This window comes from Lytechinus pictus, chromosome 4 (genome assembly GCF_037042905.1).
Source record: "Lytechinus pictus isolate F3 Inbred chromosome 4, Lp3.0, whole genome shotgun sequence".
Taxonomy (NCBI): Eukaryota; Metazoa; Echinodermata; class Echinoidea; order Temnopleuroida; family Toxopneustidae; genus Lytechinus; species Lytechinus pictus.
Window position 1 is genome coordinate 20,428,146 of NC_087248.1, and position 24,351 is coordinate 20,452,496.

The 24,351-nt window shown below is 38.2% G+C and overlaps 1 protein-coding gene across 1 annotated transcript; it reads right to left on the minus strand.

Annotated features, from left to right (window-relative positions):
• Positions 1-21,295, minus strand: LOC129259388 (transmembrane protein 39A-like). Its single transcript, XM_054897682.2, has 8 exons — positions 21,168-21,295; positions 9,693-9,909; positions 8,838-8,921; positions 6,253-6,407; positions 5,496-5,775; positions 4,879-5,063; positions 3,946-4,066; positions 1-3,510 (listed from the first exon to the last, which is right to left on the minus strand). The coding sequence occupies exons 1-8, from the start codon at positions 21,293-21,295 to the stop codon at positions 3,289-3,291; spliced, it is 1,392 nt and encodes a 463-aa protein (XP_054753657.2). The 3' UTR covers positions 1-3,288.
• Positions 21,296-24,351: the final 3,056 nt, after the last annotated feature.

Consider the following 24,351-nt stretch of genomic DNA (forward strand, 5'->3'; position numbering starts at 1 on the left):
TTCAAGAAAAAGCATGTTTATTTCCTTTTAAATACAAATACATCACATGATGTAAGAAAGGCAATATTTATACAGACAAGAATGAATCTAACATACAATTAGAATCTTAACTCCAATTAGAGTGTGTAGAATGAAAGTTTGTAATCAATCAATTGGACTTTGAAACAAGGATGCTGATTGGCTTAAATGCTCAGCCTCTTGAGTCTAATGAATGAAACCATTCTCCCGATTGGTTACAATCATTTTTTTGCATCAGACCCGAGCACCGTTTCACAAACAGTATCATCAATGACAAAACTGTGGGATCCTACAATATTGGTGAAATCCCTGGTTATGATTGGCCAAGAAGTACGTGTCTTGACTATTACTACAGGAACTATTGGAGAAAGACAACTTTTAGTGCCGACAATCTTCGGTTTACATCTGATACATTTTTTCCTCATTCCCTAAACTTTGACCTCTTTTTTTTAGAGTTTGCCCGAGAAGCAACCTGCAACAATTGAGCATTCTTTAAACAAGCGATGAATAGGGCTTGTCAATTTAACAGAGGTGCCAACCATTATGATAAATTAGTATTTATGAAAATATGACGGGAGTACTAAAGGGCATCCAATTCAGAGTTTTTAAAAAAAGGTGGGGGGGGGGATGGGGGCTAAAGAGCTACTTTAACAAGAATACATGTAATGTATGTAAAAACATGTTTGCAAGAACTGAAATGATCTGGCATCTTGTAAAGTCATAGAAGTGCACCACACTGTGGCTTGGAGAGCAAAGAGTTGCGCATTAGCACTGCATGATAATGGTTGACGAAAAATGAGAAAAAGAAGGATATCTGAGAAAAACACAATTTGATGGAGAAATACTAATTTTGGAGGTACAGAATGTTAATTTGCTCTTCCAAGGGTTGGTAGCTCTGTTAATGCACTTATATACTGGTCATTACAGGACAGTCTCGGAAAGAAAGCGGGGGAAAAAAAAGAAATATTGGCAAGTATCAACACTAAACCCAGAACCCTTCTCATGTGTTAAGCTTACTCAAGGTATAAATGAGAAAACATCTCGATTACATATGCATGTACTTCCATAAACAGATTATATGAGTCAAAATGCAAAATCCGATCATGATTTTGTCATTACTAGCTATTCAACGTCTAAAACACGTCTAGGCAATCTAAAGAAATCTAAAGAGATTTTAAAAATAAAAAGAAGCAAATTACAAGCACACTAGCCGTAAAGGCCACAATTACAGAACAAAGAACAGACCGAAGGGAGCATTACACGAAGGGGTTTAGTCATTGATATATTATGAGTAAACTTGCTCCCAGCCAATCAGATGCAAGGATTTCAGTAGCTTATAACATCTGCAGGTAAAAAATCAATGACAAAATTTTCATGAAACGCTCCCCCGATTACCAAGTATAACTGGGCTGGTATTCAATACACAACTTTGATTTTACTGGCCCGGGGGCCATTTCATAAAGCTGTTTGTAAGTTAAAGCGACTTCAAGAACGACTGGTGATCCTTTCTTGTGGTAAATGGTATACACCAAAATAATCATTGGCAATGGTTGAGCGCATAACGAAGGATCACCCGTCATTATTAAAGTTGCTCTTGACTTACGAACAGCTTTATCAAACACCCACCTGTATTCTGAAGTCTTTTTAACTTGGGCCTAAAGTGGTATAATGGCGCTGAGATATCAAAATATCCACTGTGATGTATACCAGCCCAGAAATTTATCATAACCCCTTTCCAATAAGGCCACATGCATACAAATGTCACTTTGTATGATACTCCCATCTAAAAACTACTCATTCTACACAAAATTCACAATACTACACAATTGATCAAACTAAATAAAATAAAAATAAGAAACAATCACAGAACATATACAATCCCGTTCTACTCTCCATATTCAAGTCTTTTACTGCAAATACAATATCTGGCTTGCACCCAGTGAATAGGATCGCATATTCAATCAGAAATATAAGTCAGAAAAAATCTTGGAACCAGCAGGATTTGAACCTCTCATCTACTAATTGCCAGTCAGCGACTCTACCACTGCATGTAGGCCATCACTGGTTCATGGCACAGTCATGATGATATAAAAACAAATACCTCAGTGATTTTAATTTGACTTGCACGCACAGTCCACCTAATACTTTCAGATAGAGTATAGGATCTTAACTACTGGGTGCAAGCCAGACATTGTATTTACAGTATTCAAACTTTCCCATTAAGCCTTATTCCAGTCAAGTCTTTTGTAACCCATTCTTGCTTGTTTGTACCCCATCCCACCCCCTCAGTCTTTATAGGGTTAATTGGTAATGATTGGCCCAAACCTGAGAAATGCTTCACAAAGATTTAAATGTGACTAAAATAGCACTTAAATTAAAAGTTGCCTGTGGTGCATAAAGGCGACCGCACACCTTACAACTGGTCTCGATAGTCTGTGACCCGATTTGGGAATAAAACGTAGTAGAATATGATGTTAATATTGAGACATGGAATATCTTACTGTGTAAAGTTTGAAATCATCTTACGAATACTTATGTTCAAAGCTGTGACTATGCTATCATCCTTAGAATATCATCTCCTCAGAATAAAAGCGAATTTGATATCTAGTCGAAATGATGTCATAGCAATCGTACGATTGGCTACCATTTGAAACTTATTTGGCCTTCACTCCAGAACAAAGGCTTACAATCATTGAAAATTGTTAAATTAGTTTTCTCTCAGTTAATTTCAACCTCAAATAAAAGAGATACCATTCATTCACATTTTCAGAAAAAGATCAAAATGTAATTTGTTCCAAAATCGGATCGTGGACTACTAGTAGTCGTAAAGTGTGAGGAGGCCATTATGGATGCTTGTCATAGTATGCACACCTTCATGTAATAATCACTACCTCGTAACATACCATGGGCAGAAAATCCCACCCAAATACTTTTATGATTTGCATTGGTCTAAAAATTTTCTTCACACTGGAAACCATGCATTAAATACAATTCTTATTCCTCATTAATATATATCTTCCAATATTTGTCAAATGTACCCCTTCAAAATTGGTAAGTTTCTTTTGGATAGTCGCTAAAAAATTGGGTAGCAAGATAAGGATTAATCTGCTTCAGAATGGCTGCTAATATGACACTACTGATTCTACAGACATTCTTGTCAATGTTGTAGACTTCAACTAATAAACACCACCAAATTGGTTTAACAAAATAAACGATCTTTATAAGTAGTAACCAAAAAAGGTAACATCACATGCAATCGACCTTTGACCTCTACTCCATCTCGTCATGCATGGGTCGATAGATCTTGCCCAGGATGAAGCGGCTGCGCAGCAACTTGAAGAGAACATAGTAGTTGCAGAAGAGGAGGAGGGAGAGGGAGATGACGTAATGCCAGTGAGAATGACGGATGAGGAGATAGAGTTGGGTTGCTATGACGCCCAGTTGTAAGAACACGAAGAGGTTGAGGACTCGAAGCGGGTCATGGAACATGAACTGTGTGGGATAAGGAAAAAAAATTAAACATAAATGCCAGCTGTGGTAACTATCTAAAAAGGAATTTTAACCAGCATCCAATCAAACTGACCACCTTTGTATGTAGAAACAAAATGTCCAATATGAATTCTGGTAGAAAATGCATAATTGCTATAAAGTAATTGGAAAAATAAGCATTGTATTCCAGCCTCATGTTGTGTCTATTATCTTAGCGATAATAATACACTATCTCACAAGTGTTTATCGGTGTTGGTGGTCATCATCGTGATGAGAAATCATTGTTTGATTTCAAATGACCTTTTCACAGCATTGTGATAAATAAACCCAAATGGATATGTGTGCATAAAATTGCATGCATTGGTAATGGCAATGGCCTCCTAGATTTGGATCTGGATCTCAATTTCAAATCTAAAAAAAAGTTTAAACTGCACTTACATAGAAACGAGCATAGGACCGGTCTGAGGGAAAGGCTACATTCTGTTGTCCAGTTGCCCGATAGATACCCTTGTTGTATCTGACCAGTACCCCTTGCGGCCAAACCGTTGTGTCTGACCAACTAAAACAAGATCAATTTGGAGGATACAATTACTCATTGGTATTTGAATAAAATGAATTGTATGGTTCGCCTAACATAAATGTATTGTTTCTATTTATTCAATTACTATATGCACTTATTAACTACTCTACTATACATTCATCCATCCATCTATTCATTCATTCATCCATCTATCCATCCATTCATTCATTCCTTTCTTCATTCATTCATTCATTCATTCTTTCCTCAATTTCTTATACATTCATTCATTTACATTTACTTTTTATTCATCTTTCTATTTGCTTACCAAATATGAATTTCTCATAATTCGTAAATATACTGTTCTTAATACATGGAAACATATTTTCATCGACAATTTCATATCATATGCTTCACATAATTCAACATTTAATCACAAAGCCCCCCCCCCCCAACACAGAACACAATGGTGCTTTATAAATTCACTTAGAATGTTCTAAGCAAACAAATATTTGAAGGGTTGAACCATTGTTAACAGACAATAACTCATCCCTACCAAACTTCTGTCCGACCCGTAACATTCCGGATATACTATAAGATCATCGTAAAACAAACATCTACATTACACTAAACCCGATTACACCACTACGGATCCTTAGATAATGAGTTGACACTTTGTGAAAGTTGACACAATGTTAAACAGATATCAACATAGACCATTACACTAACCCTGACTATGGATCCTTACATAATACACCAAAACTTGGTTATAATTCAAATATGCACTGAACACAACGCATGTAACACCAAAAAGTGTTGGTTCAGTGCTTTGAGTCAAGGTGCTAGGTGCTTACAGGTGTTGAGGTGTGTTGCTATACCCATGTTCCATCTTCTGCCACCGACCAAGGTGTAGGGAGCATCGATGGAGTGCGTCGCAGTACGCCACGGGTAAGAAATGTGAGCCAAACATCACAAATGAATTGATCCACACAAAGGCTATGAGAAAACACGACCACCACAGATCCAAGTACATGGCCGGCTGCAAGAATGATCAAAAAGCAAAGAATCAATTCAGTGGTGTAAGTGAACAAAAGTGAAAACAGCTGGGCCTTGTCTTACAAAGAGTTGCGATTGATTCGATCAGCCACAACTAGAGACGACCAGCAACATCAACATCTAAAATACAAATTTGTTCAAAATATTTTCTAAGACATGATGTACAGTGTATATTCATATATTCATCGTTCTCTTGAAGGTTCAGTGTTATTCTCTTTGTTTACTAAGGAGATTGTGCAAATTTCTTACTTTTGTATGGGCAGAGTATCGGGTACACAAAAAGCTGAAAAATAAATTCCATAATTAAAGAAGCTAATATAATAACGGCTTCTACCTTGCTAGTGATAACAGTTCCATGACAACGGACCAAGACACAATATGCCAGTTTGGCGAGAGCAAGGAGTTATATAATCACCTGTAAGAAACAAATCGGCACAAAGCCAACGTAGTATGCACAGACCATGGAGTTGAAAAGCACGCTCTTCATACGGGAGTTGAAGTCTAGCTTGAGGAGGTCGGCTTCCTGTCTGATCTCGTTGGGGACGTGGGAACATTTGTGCTTGGCAGGCGTCAACATGGTGATACCGTTCCATAAGAGTTCCTCCTTGCTCCCCTTGGCCGGGGGAGCAAGCTGTGAAAACAGGGTCGTGTTGAAGTCGAGGGTCAGGCCGTACAGGAGAAAATAGGAGATCAACCTGTTGCGAGTCAAAAGACGAAAAACGGTTAAAATCAAGGGGAAACATACAATTTAGAAGGATACCATCTCCAACATGACATGGTTTGAACAGAAGAGGCAATTAAATACACCATTAGTACACTGTAGTTTGTATTCTACAGTTGCAAACAAACTCATTTTAGTCAATACTAGTATGGCCAGTCTTAATACCATTTCTTTATCAAGAAACAGACCAGCAATGAATTCATATATGCAATTAGTTTCAGGACTAATAATCAATTTGATAAATAAAACAATTCTGCAATTAATTGCAAGCACATGAGTTTAATTTGACCCCTCCCCACATTTTGCTTTTGTCTCTGTATTACATGAATTATTTGAGGAATTGTAAAATTATTTTTAAGTCATCTTTGTTCATCTACTTTCATTTTACGGTGTTTACTTGAATGAAATCTGAATACATATAGGTAAAACTGGAGTATGTGATGTTACTTACGGGTAAGCGAGGAAGAGAAGATTTAGAGGAGAGTTGTTGTTCATCAGCTGCCAAAGACACCAGAGGCCAAGATTGAGGAAAGTCAGGGTGATGACGAGCTTGATGGCCTGAAGGATGCAGTAACGCACTGTAACGACCGTAACTATCGGTGTCAGCTGTGGAAACAATAAAGATCAAGGTATTGATCAAGATTGAGGGATGTGAGGGTGATGATAAGCTTGATGGCCTGAAGGATGTAGAAGCGCACTGTAACGACCGTTACTATCGGTGTCAGCTGTGGAAACAATAAAGATCAAGGTATTGATCAAGATTGAGGAAAGTTAGGGTGATGATAAGCTTGATGGCCTGAAGGATGCAGTAACGCACTGTAACAACTGTTACTATTGGTGTCAGCTGTGGAAACAATAAAGATCAAGGTATTGATCAAGATTGAGGGATGTGAGGGTGATGATAAGCTTGATGGCCTGAAGGACGCAGTAATGCACTGTAACAACCGTTACTATCAGTGTCAGCTGTGGAAACAATAAAGATCAAGGTATTGATCAAGATTGAGGAAGGTTGGGGTGATGATAAGCTTGATGGCCTGAAGGATGTAGTAACACACTGTAACGACTGTTACTATCGGTGTCAGCTATAGAAACAATAAAGATCAAGGTATTGATCAAGATTGAGGGATGTGAGGGTGATGATAAGCTTGATGGCCTGAAGGATGTAGAAGCGCACTGTAACGACCGTTACTATCGGTGTCAGCTGTGGAAACAATAAAGATCAAGGTATTGATCAAGATTGAGGAAAGTTAGGGTGATGATAAGCTTGATGGCCTGAAGGATGCAGTAACGCACTGTAACAACTGTTACTATCGGTGTCAGCTATAGAAACAATAAAGATCAAGGTATTGATCAAGATTGAGGAAGGTTAGGGTTATGATGAGCTTGATGACCTGAAGGATGCAGTAACACACTGTAACAACTTTTACTATCAGTGTCAGCTGTGGAATCAATAAAGATCAAGGTATTGATCAAGACTGAGGAAGGTTAGGGTGATGATGAGCTTGATGACCTGAAGGACGCAGTAACGCACTGTAACAACTGTTACTATCGGTGTCAGCTATGTACACAATAAAGATCAAGGTATTGATCAAGATTGAGGAAGGTTAGGGTTATGATGAGCTTGATGACCTGAAGGATGCAGTAGCGCACTGTAACAACTGTTACTATCGGTGTCAGCTATAGAAACAATAAAGATCAAGGTATTGATCAAGATTGAGGAAGGTTAGGGTTATGATGAGCTTGATGACCTGAAGGATGCAGTAACACACTGTAACAACTTTTACTATCAGTGTCAGCTGTGGAATCAATAAAGATCAAGGTATTGATCAAGACTGAGGAAGGTTAGGGTGATGATGAGCTTGATGACCTGAAGGACGCAGTAACGCACTGTAAAAACCGTTACTATCGGTGTCAGCTATTGAAACAATAAAGATCAAGGTATTGATCAAGATTGAGGAAGGTTAGGGTTATGATGAGCTTGATGACCTGAAGGATGCAGTAGCGCACTGTAACAACTGTTACTATCGGTGTCAGCTATAGAAACAATAAAGATCAAGGTATTGATCAAGATTGAGGAAGGTTAGGGTTATGATGAGCTTGATGACCTGAAGGATGCAGTAACACACTGTAACAACTTTTACTATCAGTGTCAGCTGTGGAATCAATAAAGATCAAGGTATTGATCAAGACTGAGGAAGGTTAGGGTGATGATGAGCTTGATGACCTGAAGGACGCAGTAACGCACTGTAAAAACCGTTACTATCGGTGTCAGCTATGTACACAATAAAGATCAAGGTATTGATCAAGATTGGGGAAGGTTAGGGTGATGATGAGCTTGATGGCCTTAAGGACGCAGTAACGCACTGTAAAAACTGTTACTATCGGTGTCAGCTATGGAAACAATAAAGGTCAAGATTGGGGAAGGTTAGGGTGATGATGAGCTTGATGGCCTGAAGGATGAAGTAATGCACTGTAACAACCGTTACTATTGGTGTCAGCTGTGGAAACAACAAAAATCATGAAGTTATGGACAGATTCCGATGACAACTCATCACAATCAGTTAAGTGCTTGTGCACCATGGGATGACCAGTTGGTGTAATTAAAGTCAGGGTAATAGTCAGTGGCGGACCGTGACCCGGAGGAGACAAAGCATTGGGGGGGGCACAGCATTGTTCACAAACAATACAGTGCCCCCCAATGCTTTGTCTCCTCCGGGTCACGGTCCGCTACTGGTAAAAGTAATAACAGCCCCTTGAGCATTCGGGTATGTGTGCTCTAGTTCCAAGATTATTATCGAAAGATAATTTGGAACAATCATTAACAGTAAGAAAGCAGCCAACATAAAAAAAAATCAGTGTTTCTCTCCTGATTCTGTGCTATAAGAATAGTGTTCATTCATGTTTATTAGGTTGATGTAAAAACTTTCTAATATTAGATGTAATTATGGTTTTTGTGGCAATTATGGGCCATTCTTCATCGTTTTATGATGGCAACATATGGCCCAAAGATCAATCTAATAATTAAAAAAAACATACCTCAATGATGAAATGCCATACCAAGCGCCGGATGAGAACCAGTGTTACAAAGATCAACAGGAACGGATCGATGAGATGAAAGTTCTGCCGGGGAGAAACAAGAAAGAACTCGAAAGAGTCTAGTCTAACATTTTCTACAGGCAATATGAAATTTAATTTGAATTTTGAATACATGTATGATAAGTAGTGTAGGAGATACAAGAAAAATATGATTCAAGAACAAACTGTTTTAAGTAGATAAGATCTGGGGAAGTGTTTATAAAGAGTCTATGCATTATGAATAGCATAAACTAAATTGTGTGCTCAGCCAATGGGATTGCAAGGATTTTTAGAAGCAAACTTGCATTCACAATAAAGGTTACATGCAGGACAGGAAATAGGTTTTATTTATTAGGAGCTACTTTTTTATAGGAAGGGCAACTGTTGAATATTTGGGCCATTTCTTTTAATTCAAGAGCTACTTTTTTGTACGATAAAAAATAATCTGCAATAAATCATCTGTCATAAGTAGAAATTCACTCTCCACCCAGGTGTAGTAAATGGGTAGTAGGAAGAAATTCCTTGAATGCTCGAGTGCCCGTCAGGGGATCCATGCTAAAGCCCGGGTAATAATAAGCAGCACTTAGTAGCGCTATTCAAATTTTGCATATTATTATAATCATTATTATTATTACCATCATTATTGTTGAAAGCATTATTTCAAGCAAGAATATGCAAAACAAGTCAAATTTTGCCAAAGTTAAGTTGAACAGATTTCTGTGGTCACAAGCGATAAATTGACTGAGACAAAGTCACATTTATAAATTCTATCAAAGTGAATTTTTCAAAAATATTCCTCCCCTTTCTCACACTTACCATGGCTGTGTTAGAAGGGGCAAGAGGCAACCACCAGACCGTCTTATAGATGTTGATGTATTGAAGAAACAGGGCAGTCAGTAAGTAGATAACAGTGTGCGTCTCAAAGAGAAGACTGCCCTCTGTTGGCAGGTTAGGGATATCAGGATGACGGATCGGTGTGATGGTGATTAGGGTAGTTAGAGGGGTGTTGCTGCCACTGCCGCCAGTACCTCCACTGTGAAAATATGAAGCAGAAAGATCATATAAATGTATGTTCAACATGATAGAGAATCAATTCTGCAGATGTAAATTGTCAACCCTGTATGAGTCAAACTTCCACAACTCAATCATTTTCTTTTCTTTTCAGAAAAAAAAATGTGCAAAAAATGAAGAATATTCGCCTACCGGTAATAAAGTCAAAAATATTTGTTGTGGTCCCAAGATATTCAAGTTTCACCTACGGCCAATTAACCTGTTGCTAGAGATGAAGTAGTGTCAATTTCATCAATTTAACCACTCATCCAATGTACATGGTTAAATTAAAAGTTACATTAAAATTGAATTTAAAAAAAAAATCATAACTGTATGGAACTCAGTATTTTTGGTTACAAACAAAAGTGATATTTTTTTAAAGATTTTTTTAAACGTGCGTTATACATTGCAAAGATATATATGTAGAAAAAACTAGATTCACCACAGACAGGGTGGTTTCACTGTGCAAGAGAATTAAACAAGGGACTGCAGAATTGACATTAAGATCTATTTACTCTTTAGATTTCAAGATTTCACACCACCCAGACAAAATAAAGAAAAAGATTCCCCAAAGCCAAGTGAACCTCCCAGTGCTCCCACCCACCCTTCCAAAAAATGAAAATGAACAGTTTAATTGTCTGCCCTCATTAGTCAAACGTCAGACCACTCTAGGGGAAACTCCCAGTGCTCCCACCCACCCCCTCCAAAAATAAAAATAAACAATTTTTTTAATTGTCTGCCCTCATTTATCAAATGTCAGACCACTCTAGGGGAAAACTCCCAGTGCTCCCATCCACCCCTTCCAAAAAATAAAAATAAATTATTTTTTTTTAATGGTCTGCCCTCATTGGTCAAACGTCAGACCACTCTAGGGGAAACTCCCAGTGCTCCCACCCACCCCTTCCAAAAATAAAAATAAACAATTTTTTTAATGGTCTGCCCTCATTGGTCAAATGTCAGACCACTTGAGGGGAAACTCCCAGTGCTCCCACCCACCCCTTCCAAAAATAAAAATAAACAATTTTTTTAATTGTCTGCCCTCATTAGTCAAACTTCAGACCACTCTAGGGGAAACTCCCAGTGCTCCCAACTACCACTCCAAAAAATAAAAATAAACAATTTAATTGTCTGCCCTCATTGGTCAAACGTCAGACCACTCTAGGGGAAACTCCCAGTGCTCCCACCCACCCCTTCCAAAAATAAAAATAAACAATTTTATTAATTGTCTGCCCTCATTGGTCAAACGTCAGACCACTCTAGGGGAAACTCCCAGTGCTCCCACCCACCCCTTCCAAAAATAAAAATAAACAATTTTATTAATTGTCTGCCCTCATTGGTCAAACGTCAGACCACTCTAGGATAAAAACTCCCAGTGCTCGCACCCACCCCCTCCAAAAAATAATAATAAACATTTGTTTTTAATTGTCTGCCCTCATTGGTCAAACGTCAGACCACTCTAGGGGAAACTCCCAAAGCTCCCACCCACCCTTCCAAAAATGAAAATAAACAATTTAATTGTCTGCCCTCATTGGTCAAATGTCAGACCACTCTAGGGGAAACTCCCAGTGCTCCCACCCACCCCTCCAAAAAATAAGAATAAACAATTTTTTTTAATTGTCTGCCCTCATTGGTCAAACGTCAGACCACTCTAGGGGAAACTCCCAGTGCTCCCACCCACCCCTTCCAAAAAATAAAAATAAACAATTTTTTTTAATTGTCTGCCCTCACTGGTCAAACGTCAGACCACTCTAGGGGAAACTCCCAGTGCTCCCACCCACCCCCTCCAAAAATAAAAATAAACAATTTTTTTAATTGTCTGCCCTCATTGGTCAAACGTCAGACCATTCTAGGGGAAACTCCCAGTGCTCCCACCCACCCCTTCCAAAAATAATAATTAACATTTGTGTGTAATTGTCTGCCCTCATTGGTCAAACGTCAGACCACTCTAGGGGAAACTCCCAGTGCTCCCACCCCTTCTAAAAATAAAAATAAACAATTTTTTTTAATTGTCTGCCCTCACTGGTCTAACGTCAGACCACTCTAGGGGAAACTCCCAGTGCTCCCACCCACCCCTCCAAAAAATGAAAATAAACATTTTTTTTTAGTGGTCTGCCCTCATTGGTCAAACCTCAGACCACTTTAGGGGAAAACCCCAGTGTTCCCAACCATCCCTCCAAAAATAAAAATAAACATTTTTTTTAATTGTCTGCCCTCATTGGTCAAACGTCAGACCACTCTAGGGGAAACTCCCAGTGCTCCCACCCACCCCTCCAAAAAATAATAATAAACATTTGTTTGTAATTGTCTGCCCTCATTGGTCAAACGTCAGACCACTCTAGGGGAAACTCCCAGTGCTCCCACCCACCCCCTCCAAAAATAAAAATAAACAATTTTTTTAATTGTCTGCCCTCATTGGTCAAACGTCAGACCACTCTAGGGGAAACTCCCAGTGCTCCCAGCCTACCCTCCCCAAAAATAAAAATAAACATTTGTTTGTAATTGTCTGCCCTCATTGGTCAAACGTCAGACCACTCTAGGGGAAACTCCCAGTGCTCCCAGCCTACCCTCCCCAAAAATAAAAATAAACATTTGTTTGTAATTGTCTGCCCTCATTGGTCAAACGTCAGACCACTCTAGGGGACATTGGGACCTGAACAAGAAATTTCTCGTGAGAAGATGGGATTTTATTTGTTGTAAACGAAGTTTAAGTCGTCATCTTGTCTTCTTTGTTAGTAGCTAAGCTACGACACGCATATAGTGGGCGGCATCATTATGCAGCCCTCTATATGCGTTCAGATCGGTAGCTGCAGGTAGTAGTGCAGAACCTTTGATCTGGCTCTGCAACTCAGTGCATTGTACACACAGATCTTAATTAAGCCACTGCAGCTAGCAGGCTAGAGCTGTGAGAGGACATGTTGCTGCTAAGAAATCTTCTACAGAACTTTGAAAATCTAAGTCAGTCACATTTTACACCAATGAAATGCCCTTCTACAGTCCTTGTTGCTAAAATGTACCCTGATTATTTGCAAGCATTAAAAAGAGGAATTATGACCTCTCTTTTGACTAAAAAAGACCGAGTTCCAAATGAATGAATACACACAAAAACAAATAGGTGAGTATATCCAACGTGTGCATTTCTATGTGTTTTGATACTTAGTTTCTTTTTAAGCTGTGTCTTTTCTAGCCAAAAGTGCACAGATAATTTCTTTCTTTATTGTTTATGACTTCTTAAACCACTCTTGACAAAGTAAATACTTTGGGAAGGCATTTCTTTGATATGTGGATTTTTCTGACATTTTGGCAAATATAGGGAAGGATTTTTATGACTTCTTAAACCACTCTTGACAAAGTAAATACTTTGGGAAGGCATTTCTTTGATATGTGGATTTTTCTGACATTTTGGCAAATATAGGGAAGGATTTTTCTCACACTTTTTTTTCCAGATAGGTATAACTTTTGCTTTGGCCCTTGTTTCCTTTTCGGATTTTTTTCCCATTTGTTTGACTTTGCCTGATTAAAGAATATGTTGCTACTGACAAGAAATAATAAATAATACAAACTTAAGGATATAAACAGAAATGCCCCATTCCCAAAAGGCAAGTGAAACTTATTTGCTTGGCTTTTAATTACATTCCAGTCAGAATAGACTTTTGCCACAACTGTTTAAAAAACATTTGTAATGGCTTCTTAATTTTTTTCCCTTTCTTTTCTCCTTTTGCCCATTTTTTATTTTCATTTTGTTTTATTTATTTTTCCTTCATGTTCTTTTGTTTCTTTTCTTTTCTTTTTTGCTTTCTATTTTTTTCCTGTTCTTTGTTTTTTCTTTCATCATTTCTTGTTTCTTTTGTTTTATTTCTCTTGTTTTATTAATTATATTTTTCTTTTTGTATTATATTTTTTATAATTATTTTTGTTTGTTTCTCCCCCTTTTATACATTGTCCTAATTTTGCAGCATATTTTTCTGCAATTTTCTCCTGCTATAATATGCTGCAACAGAGAAAACAAAAATAAACTGGATTTTGGGCCTGCGTGTTTTTAAGTTTTGCGATTCAAAGAGGAAGAAAGGAAAAAAATATTGTTTTCATCTGAGTTTGTCATGCGTAATTCAATTGATTTACCATTTCGAGTGTGTGTCTATATGTAGATCAAAGAAAAAATTCCACACAACCTGGGAAAAATACAATACATTTATTCTCTTTCCATCATTTCATATTTACAATGATAGAACAATTTATATTTTACCACAAATCAATTTTGCGAAATATAATGACAGCAAACAAGGTTTACATACAAGATGTACAAAGTGAAAGTAACTTAGTGGTTGTGGCTGCAGAATTAATGTATTAGAAGTTTGTTTTATTCATTTCTAATGTTTTTTTTATTTTATGTTCTTTATATTTTTTGGGCCACCAAAAAATATTGAATAAAGGTTTTGGTGGCCCGAACGGGCCACCATAAAAAAAAGTTAATGTGGAGCCTTGACATAACAATAAAGGGCTTTCCTTCCCAGGACCAAACAGCATTCACTGTTACCCTATTATCTGCTGCTTTGTTGGGAAAACGAAATGCTTGTTTTTCAACGATCCGTCAAATAGGTAGTAGACTCTAGTAATCGAGCGCGTTTCAGGCAAAATTTTCTCGACCATGCGTCAATCATATTTAACGCATGATGTCTCATATGAAAGGAGAAATAATGGATATTTAAGTTATAAACTTTTTTTCTGAATAGACAGCATTAAAAGCCAGAAAAGCTAAATCAAAATTGTAATTTGCTCGAGAAAATTAAAATTTGGTAACACTACTTTCCATAGACCAAAAGCTTCAGTCTCTGTATTTGGTTGTTCCGCTGAACTGCGCTGGCTTCTCTCACCAATACATAGACTAAAGTCAATGGAGGCCCATACATAGCCAACGTATTAGCAATAAAGTTAGATCCACTCACACGTATTGCAAGGTTAGTAGTATACTAACCTCGCACCATGAACCGCGTTTGGCAGTGGATTTCTAACTAATGGGTCGCGCGTGCTGGGATCTCACTTCTGGTGTCCACAACACACAACTTCTATGGCTTGATCTTTCTGTGCGCGGCGGCATGTAATGAACCCTTGGGTGAGTTAGATCTAACATTTGGCAGAAACCCAATTTTCGGATCGTATTTGTACAAAAAATATCACATTTACAAAAAAGAAATTACATCCAACTTGAAAGGGAAATATTTAAAATCAAGAAATTTCATACTTTAGACCGCAGTTACCGCTTATTCCGTTCAAATAATGATCAAATCATAGTCATCCTCGATCCTTTAATTGGTCGTTGTAAATTTCCATCTAGCATGATTTCATCATCCGTACATACATCTTTACTAAGCTTGTAACCGATTTTGCAATCGGCAACCGATTCCATTCGATTTCACCACAATCGGCAATCACTTGCCGATCTTCGATCATGCCCCTTGAAGGAAAAAATCGAAAATAAAAAATCGGCGTAGATCTGGTTACAGTGCGTGATTGTTTTTGAGGTGCTAGCTATTTAGATGTCGCATTATTCAGGGAGAAAGACGCGGTATTATCTATGGCGATGTTTAAGAGGATAGATATCTTCTCTTCCGCTTCTCTTCCAATTCATGGTGATAGCGGATGCCGCCGTGAACTTTGAAAGGTCGTATCACCGATGGAGCTCACTGCGTTACTCTCTTACATCGTTTATGATTATATACATTTTATTTTCAACCTCGTGGTGATAGCGGATGCCGCCGTGAACTTCGAAAGGTCGTATTACCGACGGAGCTCACTGCGCTACTCTCTTACCCCCTTTATAATGATATAAATCTTCTCTTCAACCTCGTGGTGATAGCGGACCCCGCCATAAACTTTTAAAGACTGTACTATTGACGGAGCTTATTGCGTTACTCTCTTACATCGTTTATGATGATATACATTTTATTTTCAACCTCGTGGTGATAGCGGACCCCGCCGTGAACTTTTAAAGATCGTGCTACTGACGGAGCTCATTGCGTTACTCTCTTACATCGTTTATAATGATATAAATCTTCTCTTCAACCTCGTGGTGATAGCGGACCCCGCCATAAACTTTTAAAGACTGTACTATTGACGGAGCTTATTGCGTTGCTCTCTTACATCGTTTATGATGATATTAATTTTATTTTCAACCTCGTGGTGATAGCGGAAGCCGCCGTGAACTTTGAAAGGTCGTATTACCGACGGAGCTCACTGCGCTACTCTCTAACCCCGTTTATAATGATATAAATCTTCTCTTCAACCTCGTGGTGATAGCGGACCCCGCCATAAACTTTTAAAGACTGTACTATTGACGGAGCTTATTGCGTTGCTCTCTTACATCGTTTATGATGATATACATTTTATTTTCAACCTCGTGGTGATAGCGGACCCCGCCGTGAACTTATAAAGATCGTGCTACTGACGGAGCTCATTGCGTTACTCTCTTACATCGTTTATAATGATATAAATCTTCTCTTCAACCTCGTGGTGATAGCGGACCCCGCCATAAACTTTTAAAGACTGTACTATTGACGGAGCTTATTGCGTTGCTCTCTTACATCGTTTATGATGATATTAATTTTATTTTCAACCTCGTGGTGATAGCGGAAGCCGCCGTGAACTTTGAAAGGTCGTATTACCGACGGAGCTCACTGCGCTACTCTCTAACCCCGTTTATAATGATATAAATCTTCTCTTCAACCTCGTGGTGATAGCGGACCCCGCCATAAACTTTTAAAGACTGTACTATTGATGGAGCTTATTGCGTTACTCTCTTACATCGTTTATGATGATATACATTTTATTTTCAACCTCGTGGTGATAGCGGATGCCGCCGTGAACTTTGAAAGGTCGTATTACCGACGGAGCTCACTGCGCTACTCTCTTACCCCCTTTATAATGATATAAATCTTCTCGTCAACCTCGTGGTGATAGCGGACCCCGCCATAAACTTTTAAAGACTGTACTATTGACGGAGCTTATTGCGTTACTCTCTTACATCGTTTATGATGATATACATTTTATTTTCAACCTCGTGGTGATAGCGGATGCTGCCGTGAACTTTGAAAGGTCGTACTATTGACGGAGCTCGTTGCGTTACTCTCTTACATCGTTTATGATGATTTACATTTTATTTTCAACCTCGTGGTGATAGCGGACCCCGCCGTGAACTTTTAAAGATCGTGCTACTGACGGAGCTTATTGCGTTACTCTCTTACATCGTTTATGATGATTTACATTTTATTTTCAACCTCGTGGTGATAGCGGATGCCGCCGTGAACTTTGAAAGGTCGTATTACCGACGGAGCTCACTGCGTTACTCTCTTACATCGTTTATGATGATATACATTTTATTTTCAACCTCGTGGTGATAGCGGATGCCGCTGTGAACTTTGAAAGGCCGTATTACCGACGGAGCTCACTGCGCTACTCTCTTACCCCCTTTATAATGATATAAATCTTCTCTTCAACCTCGTGGTGATAGCGGACCCCGCCATAAACTTTTAAAGACTGTACTATTGACGGAGCTTATTGCGTTACTCTCTTACATCGTTTATGATGATATACATTTATTTTCAACCTCGTGGTGATAGCGGACCCCGCCGTGAACTTATAAAGATCGTGCTACTGACGGAGCTCATTGCGTTACTCTCTTACATCGTTTATAATGATATAAATCTTCTCTTCAACCTCGTGGTGATAGCGGACCCCGCCATAAACTTTTAAAGACTGTACTATTGACGGAGCTTATTGCGTTGCTCTCTTACATCGTTTATGATGATATTAATTTTATTTTCAACCTCGTGGTGATAGCGGAAGCCGCCGTGAACTTTGAAAGGTCGTATTACCGACGGAGCTCACTGCGCTACTCTCTAACCCCGTTTATAATGATATAAATCTTCTCTTCAACCTCGTGGTGATAGCGGACCCCGCCATAAACTTTTAAAGACTGTACTATTGATGGAGCTTATTGCGTTACTCTCTTACATCGTTTATGATGATATACATTTTATTTTCAACCTCGTGGTGATAGCGGATGCCGCCGTGAACTTTGAAAGGTCGTATTACCGACGGAGCTCACTGCGCTACTCTCTTACCCCCTTTATAATGATATAAATCTTCTCGTCAACCTCGTGGTGATAGCGGACCCCGCCATAAACTTTTAAAGACTGTACTATTGACGGAGCTTATTGCGTTACTCTCTTACATCGTTTATGATGATATACATTTTATTTTCAACCTCGTGGTGATAGCGGATGCTGCCGTGAACTTTGAAAGGTCGTACTATTGACGGAGCTCGTTGCGTTACTCTCTTACATCGTTTATGATGATTTACATTTTATTTTCAACCTCGTGGTGATAGCGGACCCCGCCGTGAACTTTTAAAGATCGTGCTACTGACGGAGCTTATTGCGTTACTCTCTTACATCGTTTATGATGATATACATTTTATTTTCAACCTCGTGGTGATAGCGGATGCCGCCGTGAACTTTGAAAGGTCGTATTACCGACGGAGCTCACTGCGTTACTCTCTTACATCGTTTATGATGATATACATTTTATTTTCAACCTCGTGGTGATAGCGGATGCCGCTGTGAACTTTGAAAGGCCGTATTACCGACGGAGCTCACTGCGCTACTCTCTTACCCCCTTTATAATGATATAAATCTTCTCGTCAACCTCGTGGTGATAGCGGACCCCGCCATAAACTTTTAAAGACTGTACTATTGACGGAGCTTATTGCGTTACTCTCTTACATCGTTTATGATGATATACATTTTATTTTCAACCTCGTGGTGATAGCGGATGCCGCCGTGAACTTTGAAAGGTCGTACTATTGACGGAGCTCATTGCGTTACTCTCTTACATCGTTTATGATGATTTACATTTTATTTTCAACCTCGTGGTGATAGCGGACCCCGCCGTGAACTTTTAAAGATCGTGCTACTGACGGAGCTTATTGCGTTACTCTCTTACATCGTTTATGATGATATACATTTTATTTTCAACCTCGTGGTGATAGCGGATGCCGCCGTGAACTTTGAAAGGTCGTACTATTGACGGAGCTCATTGCGTTACTCTCTTACATCGTTTATGATGATTTACATTTTATTTTCAACCTCGTGGTGATAGCGGACCCCGCCGTGAACTTTTAAAGATCGTGCTACTGACGGAGCTTATTGCGTTACTCTCTTACATCGTTTATGATGATATACATTTTATTTTCAACCTCGTGGTGATAGCGGATGCCGCCGTGAACTTTGAAAGGTCGTATTACCGACGGAGCTAACTGCGTTACTCTCTTACATCGTTTATGATGATATACATTTTATTTTCAACCTCGTGGTGATAGCGGATGCCGCCGTGAACTTTGAAAGGTCGTACTATTGACGGAGCTCATTGCGTTACTCTCTTACATCGTTTATGATGATTTACATTTTATTTTCAACCTCGTGGTGATTGCGGACATCCGCCGTGAACTTTTAAAGATCGTGCTACTGACGGAGCTTATTGCGTTACTCTCTTACATCGTTTATGATGATATACATTTTATTTTCAACCTCGTGGTGATAGCGGATGCCGCCGTGAACTTTGAAAGGTCGTATTACCGACGGAGCTCACTGCGCTACTCTCTTACCCCCTTTATAATGATATAAATCTTCTCTTCAACCTCGTGGTGATAGCGGATGCCGCCGTGAACTTTGAAAGGTCGTATTACTGACGGAGCTCACTGCGCTACTCTCTTACCCCCTTTATAATGATATAAATCTTCTCTTCAACCTCGTGGTGATAGCGGATGCCGCCGTGAACTTTGAAAGGTCGTATTACCGACGGAGCTCACTGCGCTACTCTCTTACCCCCTTTATAATGATATAAATCTTCTCTTCAACCTCGTGGTGATAGCGGACCCCGCCGTGAACTTCAAATTGATTTGAAAACGCTAGCTACCCAAAACATTTTAATAGCATATTTCAAATCATCGTGCGTGCTTGCGTCTTCTACTTCATTTTAATTGCACTTGCGACTTTAAGATGATGCGTCGTAAGAGATCATTCCAATAATTCTAAATCGCTAGCACCTAAAAATACTTCTAAAAGATGTCCCGCCGATCGTTCATTAACCTGTGATCTATGAGAAATATTTTCATTTTATTTTCCTTTGCGCCTTTGCTCGGAAGATGCGTCTTTCGTTTATCTTTCTAATAAAAATCACTCGGTTTATTTTAAAGCTATAAGTATAACACCTCAAAACCCCTGGCTTTAAAACATGTTCCAAACGATCGCGCATGTTGGCGACTTCCATTCCAATGCATTCGTCTTTGTGACTTTGTCAGGAAGATGCGCGCGACCGCGAACAACATTTTGATGTATTCCTTTGTTTTTAAACATCGCCGATTCGATTTTCGATTCGATTTCGATTTTAGAAGCTTAACTGCCGATCCGATTTTCGATCTGATTTTTGATCCGATTTACAACATTAATCTTTACCAGTCGCCATATATCGCAATTCGTGCCGCTGCGTTGCGCTTCTCTTTATCTTGCTAATTGTGCGTGCATTCCGAACTTGTCGCTCACATATCGAAAATTCTAATAGGAAACTCAACGAATGTAGAGAGCAGCAACACACGTCTGCCAGTTTTTCCTCTCCGGCAAAAAATATGAAAAAATAAGGAATCAATCATCCGTAACTTATATTTTAGATCTTTTATTACATAGGGGTCTATATTTCGTAGTATAAGAAAAATTTAGCGTGTTCTGTAAGTACTTTAACGAAATAGTGGGTCATCGTTCAAGAAAAAACAAATCTAGACAAGACACTATAGGCCCGAATTGGGAGAAATAATTACACATGCGGGCTCACACTAATGTACTTCTGTCGGTGAATGGGGATGATAGTAAAATGTCAGAAATTGTTAAATAAATCCCCCGAAGCGACGGTTATTCCTCCTGTCTACACTTTCCACTGTTCTAAAATCTAACTCAGTCATGCATGCAATATTACTTATTAGTTATTACTGGCATTATGAACGTTGAGATGGGCTTCAAATGAAAGAAGAGAAGCATATCTTTCCATTCATGTAAATTTTATGAAGCAAATTTATGATCTTGATAGCAGAAAATTACACTGAATCTCGGTTTCGTTTTTTCTGGGACGCACTGCACTGTAAAGTCTGTATTATGGGAGACTGCACTAACTTCATAATGAACGTGTGGGACCTACCGATGTCGAACGGACGAACCCTGGGATGAAGAATTCCCCCCATGAACAACATTAGTGGCATGAATCGGTGGAGGTGGCATCGATCGGCTCATCTGAGGTCGTCCTGGACCACGTCGACCTCCTGCCATGGTTCTCAATCGTGTAATTTTGCCAGGATATTGTTGACTTCACATCAGTGATTTTCCAATGTTTCAACAAAAAGTTGATTATCAATTTTAGAAGCGTCAATAGCGCATAGAGATATAGCGCGATGTTTTATTCATTTATTTTTTAAAGTAAACATCAAATATAAACTAAATGTTTTTTTAACAATTTTTGCTCTTCGAAAGATTTTTAAATTTAAAAATAAAATACATTGACATTATTTTGAGCTTCAGTTTCCAAAATTGTAATGTTTAATACGTGTAGGTTGGCACCGTCATAAGTCATACGTATCTTTTGTCGAAGTTAGCAGATCATTTTGGGGATTAATAAAAAAAAACATTAAAAAATAAATAAAGGGTGCTGGATACCCCCCCCCCCCCCCAAGTGGCAGGGGTCCCGGGTCCAGGCTAGGGGATGGTCCTATATACCTACTCTCTTAGCCCGACATGACAGAAGAAAAATACAACAAAGAAAAAGATATTTTTAAAAAGCATATCAAGAAAATCGGAAATAAAAAAATAATGAAAGCTAGAAACAAAAAGAAAGAAATAAATAAAGAGAGAGAGAGGGGGAGAGGGAGAGAGAGAGAGAGATGGAGGGGGAGTGGGATGAGAGAGAGAAAGAAAGAAAGAAGGAAAGAAAGAATTAAGAAATAAAGAATAAAGAAAGAACAAACAAAAACGTACGAACAAACAATTAAACAAAGAACATGAAGCAGCTATAGTCACCAATGCACTGCCCCCGGGCCAGTGCCAATAAGTCGATTGAGTATTCTTTGATTGTAAACGAATGTGTATATCAAGTTTAATTGACAAATGTACATTCTACTAAAGAATATCATCATCATCAACAGCAACATCATCATCATCAGCAGCAGCGCAGCATCGATCACCACCACCAGCGCCACCACCTATATCATCATCATAAACACTACCACCGGCCATCATCATCATTTTGATCCGGGTCATCATCATCAACAACGACATCATCATTATGTCATTCGCTGTCAGCCTCTTTCATAATTATAATAAAAAATCATTTGTTAACTTAAAGGTCAAGTCCACCTCAGAAAAACGTTGATCTGAATCAAGAGAGAAAAATCGTATGATGCTGAAAATTTCATTAAAATTGGATGTAAAATAAGAAAGTTATAACACTTTAAAGTTTCGTTTATTTTCCTTAAAATAGTTATATGCACAATTTAGTCACATGCAACTGAGAGAATCGATGATGTCCCTTACTCACTATTTCCTTGGTTTTTTATTGTTTGAATTATACAAAATTTCATATTTTACAGATTTGACAGTATACAGGACCAACTTGGTTGAACCATAAAATGTTAAAAAAATGGCAATTCCGCATGTTCAGGGAGAAATTAAACTTTGTTTCACAGGAAAATGGGGAGAAAATTACAATATTTCATATTTCATATAATAAAAATACAAAAGAAAAAGTAAGTGTGTGATGTCATCAGTTCCCTCATTTGCATACCGACCAGGATGTGCATATAACTGTTTGTGAAATTATGCGAAATTTAAAAATGTCATAACTTTCTTATTTTACATCCGATATTGCTGAAATTTTCAGCATTATGCTTGTTGGATTTTTCTCTTTTTATTCAAATCAACTTGTTGTTGAGGTGAACTTATCCTTTTATCATATCCAATCAGCTTTGTTGGGGGAATATCATGCCTTCAATCACAATAAAGCTTATGATTACACTTGACCGGATTACAGTCGCTTTTTTTTATTTAAAATGATCATACAATGTTACATGATCTATAAGTCTGCACTTATTTGATTTACCATATTTTATGTATTTTTTAAAATTGCTGTAAAATATTCAATCATTGAAATATATAGTACTTTTTATTGTATTACAAAATGTATATTTCAAAAAGTTTTGTATCATTAATGAATGCAGAAGAAAATAACACAAACAGATTATGCATCTCTCGCTTTTCTACTGCATGGGTTCATAAAGTTGGTAAATGCATCCATCTATCTATCTATCTCTATCTATCTATCTATCTATCTATCTATCTATCTATCTATCTATCTATCTATCTATCTATCTATCTATCTATCTATCTATCTATCTATCCATCCATCCATCCATCCATCCATCCATCAATCCATCCATCCATCATCCATCCATCCATCCATCTATCTTTCTATCTATCTATATCTATCTATCTATCTATCTATCTATCTATCTATCTATCTATCTATCTATCTATCTATCTATCTATCTATCTATCTATCTATCTATCTATCTATCTATCTATCTATATATCTATCTATCTATCTATCTATCTATCTATCTATCTATCTATCTATCTATCTATCTATCTATCTATCTATCTATCTATCTATCTATCTATCTATATATCTATCTATCTATCTATCTATCTATCTATCTATCTATCTATCTATCTATCTATCTATCTATCTATCTATCTATCTATCTATCTATCTATCTATCTATCTCTCTCTCTCTCTCTCTCTCTCTCTCTCTATCTATTATATCTATCTATCTATCTATATCTATCTATTTATCTATTTATCTATCTATCTATCTATCTATCTGTCTGTTTGCCTGTCTATATCACATCTATTTTTTCTGCGTTCCTCTATATCTTTCACAATTTTGCTTGAAAATGTATTGATGTCAGGTTCGTTGATGCTGTTCATTTCTTTCTTTTGCTGTGTCAAAATCTGATTTTTTTTTTTTGGGGGGGGGGGGGACAGATGAGGAAGCAGCTAGAGCACGGTGTAGGACCTACAGTACTGGTATGACGTTAATGTTCAATTAATTGGGAGGGAGCAAGTATTTGTGTGCCTGCATGCGGGGTTACAGAAAGAAAGAAAAAATCAATATTTTATTCCCCATCATTTCCTTTTTTCTTCTAAATCTCGGATATTGACAAGCCCCCCCCCCCCACCTTGCCAATATAGGCCCTCCCTCGCACCCAAATGAAATTTCAGAAAAACTCCTTTGGGGGGGGGGGGGCCGGGGTCTATTTCTTTTATTTTTTTC

What these genes read in the sequence shown, in the direction of transcription:
- LOC129259388 (XM_054897682.2), bottom strand. Translation starts at nt 21,295, where the DNA reads ATGGCAGGAGGTCGACGTGGTCCAGGACGACCTCAGATGAGCCGATCG. An exon ending in GGTTCGTCCGTTCGACATCG is followed by an intron (nt 9,910 to 21,167) that starts GTAGGTCCCACA and finishes ATATTTTCACAG; the next exon opens with TGGAGGTACTGGCGGCAGTG. An exon ending in TGCCGATTTGTTTCTTACAG is followed by an intron (nt 5,064 to 5,495) that starts GTGATTATATAA and finishes TCATTCTTGCAG; the next exon opens with CCGGCCATGTACTTGGATCT.